The sequence below is a fragment of the Cystoisospora suis genome (genome assembly GCF_002600585.1).
Source record: "Cystoisospora suis strain Wien I chromosome Unknown contig_2425, whole genome shotgun sequence".
Taxonomy (NCBI): domain Eukaryota; phylum Apicomplexa; class Conoidasida; order Eucoccidiorida; family Sarcocystidae; genus Cystoisospora; species Cystoisospora suis.
The window spans coordinates 765-2,888 of record NW_027155224.1 but is presented as its reverse complement, the minus strand read 5'-3'; the positions used below and the strand labels follow the sequence as shown (position 1 = coordinate 2,888).

The 2,124-nt window shown below is 50.8% G+C and overlaps 2 protein-coding genes across 2 annotated transcripts; both read left to right on the top strand.

The window, feature by feature from the left end:
* Nucleotides 1-31: 31 nt before the first annotated feature.
* On the top strand, nucleotides 32-721 carry CSUI_005068 (uncharacterized protein; the record flags this gene model as incomplete). Its single annotated transcript, XM_068065248.1, has 1 exon — nucleotides 32-721. A coding segment is annotated over one exon (231 nt), but the record flags the coding sequence as incomplete, so codon positions are not given.
* A 108-nt stretch (nucleotides 722-829) lies between these two features.
* On the top strand, nucleotides 830-1,327 carry CSUI_005067 (uncharacterized protein; the record flags this gene model as incomplete). The annotated part of the gene is made up of 1 exon (XM_068065247.1): nucleotides 830-1,327. A coding segment is annotated over exon 1 (93 nt), but the record flags the coding sequence as incomplete, so codon positions are not given.
* Between the last annotated feature and the right edge of the window lie 797 nt (nucleotides 1,328-2,124).

Sequence of the window (2,124 nt, the reverse complement as noted above, 5' to 3'; positions counted from 1 at the left end):
TCTGATGGTCTCTCGGGCATTCTTCAGGTCATCCTCGCCTACCCACGATGTAGCACCGTCCAGCTCTTGGACCAAGAATTCCCTGTACTTCTGTTGGTCATCCTGGCGCTCTCGGTGGTCGATGATTCCTCCGATGAGGAACTCATCTTCCCTATATGGCTGCTGCACCCTTTCTGGTCGTAGAGTGCCCGAACCATCTTCTGGACGGCGCAGATGGTTCGGGCACTCTACGACTGGTTTCAAGAGGGGGACGTGGAAATAGGATGGATTAGCCAGGAGGGGGGTAGATGAAGCCTGGCCGCGTTGACTCCTACCATCTGTTGTATGACAAACGGTACCACGAATTTAGGTCGCAGTGCTTTCGAGTACTGGTCGAGCGGGAGGTTAGTTGCCTTCAGCCAGACCTTCTGGCCTGATTGGTAGTTCACAGGTCTCCTGTGTCGGTCGGCGTACTTTTTCTTATACTCCTGGGCCTTCTCTAGTTCTTTCTTCGCTTGTTGTAACTTAATCTGAGCTTGCAAGGGGAGGATTCTTAAGGCGGAGGCCGTCGGGATGTTGAGCTGTTGACACACCGGCTTAGCGGGCAAGAAACCGTATAACAGTTCAAACGGACTGGAGCGAACACTTGAATGATGCATGGAATTATACGCAAATTCTAGCAACGGGAGGACTAGATCCCACTTATGTTCGTTTCCTAATAACGTGCACCGAAGCATCTGTTCTATAGTTTGATTTGTCCGCTCTGACTGACCGTCAGTCTGCGGATGGTACGCAGTAGACATACACCTTTGTATATTAAGTTGTTTACACAGGTTGGCCCAAATCTCACTCGTAAATCGCGGGTCTCGATCACTGACTAGTTCGGGGTACACCATGCAGTCGTATCACATCCCTGATCAATATGCGGGCTAAATCGTCCGCCGTCGCTGACTGCGTAGACGGCACGAAGTGAGCCATCTTCGTCAGCCTACACACCATGGTCACAATCGCGTCATGTTTCGCTTCAGTCTCTGGGAGCCCCACAATCAAATCTAAAGCGATATCTTTCTAAGGTATACGCGGAATAGGCAAAGGTTGTAACAACCCACCCATACGTGAGTGTACACTCTTCCCTCTGGCACAGGCAACGCACCCCTGCACGGACACTGCCACATCCTCGTCCATATTGGGCCAGCAGAACACGTTCCGTATGACCAGACGTGTTCGATCAATGCCGGGGTGACCAGCTAACACATGATCATGGAATTGTTCGAGGAGCACGCGTCGGAACTCCCCCCGTGGTACACAGACCCTCCATCCAGCCTTTACACGGACCCACAAGAACCCGTTCTCCCACGAATATTCCCGATGCTTGAACAAAACATGTGGTACTTCTCCAATTTCACTGACCTTCCCTCTCGTTAGCTCGTACGGACGTGCAAAATCGCCACAACTTTGATACAACCGTTGCCACTGTTTCAAATCCTGAATGGAGCTACGACCATTGCTTCTCACATCCTCTTGAGTCATCCCGATAAAATCCTGGCGACGGCTTATAGCATCTGCTACTATGTTCTGGCGTCCTGGCTTGTACACGACCTTGATATTAAAGTCAGCTAGCTTATCCAACCAGTACCCTAAACGAGTAGTAACTTGCTTTTGCTGTAACATTCTGCTCAGCGTGGCATGGTCTGTTTCTATAGTCACCGTCCTAGTGCCTATCATGGACTTCCACTTAGTCAAGGCATGTACTATCGCAAGTAGTTCACTCTCGTAGGCTGGCATATATTTCTCTCTCTCCCCCATCCTCCGTGATTCAAATGCTACTGGTACCCCTTCCTGTTCCATTACCGCCCCGATGGCATACTTGGACGCATCAGTTTTCACCACGATTGACTTATCTGGGTCAAAGATCCGTAGTGCCGCCGCATCAATAAGCGCCTCCTTAAGGCGAGCTACTGCCCGCGAGTGCTCCGAACGCCAAGTCATGTCGCTGTTGTCCCTGAGTAGTCCGTGTAGGGGATGGGCCAGCTTGTTAAAGTTCGGAATCAAGCGCCTGTAGTAGTGTCAGAGCTTTGGCTCTGCCCCGAGCAATATTACGTAGGCTATTATTGGTAATCTAGGTCAGGAAGTGTGGTTAACAGG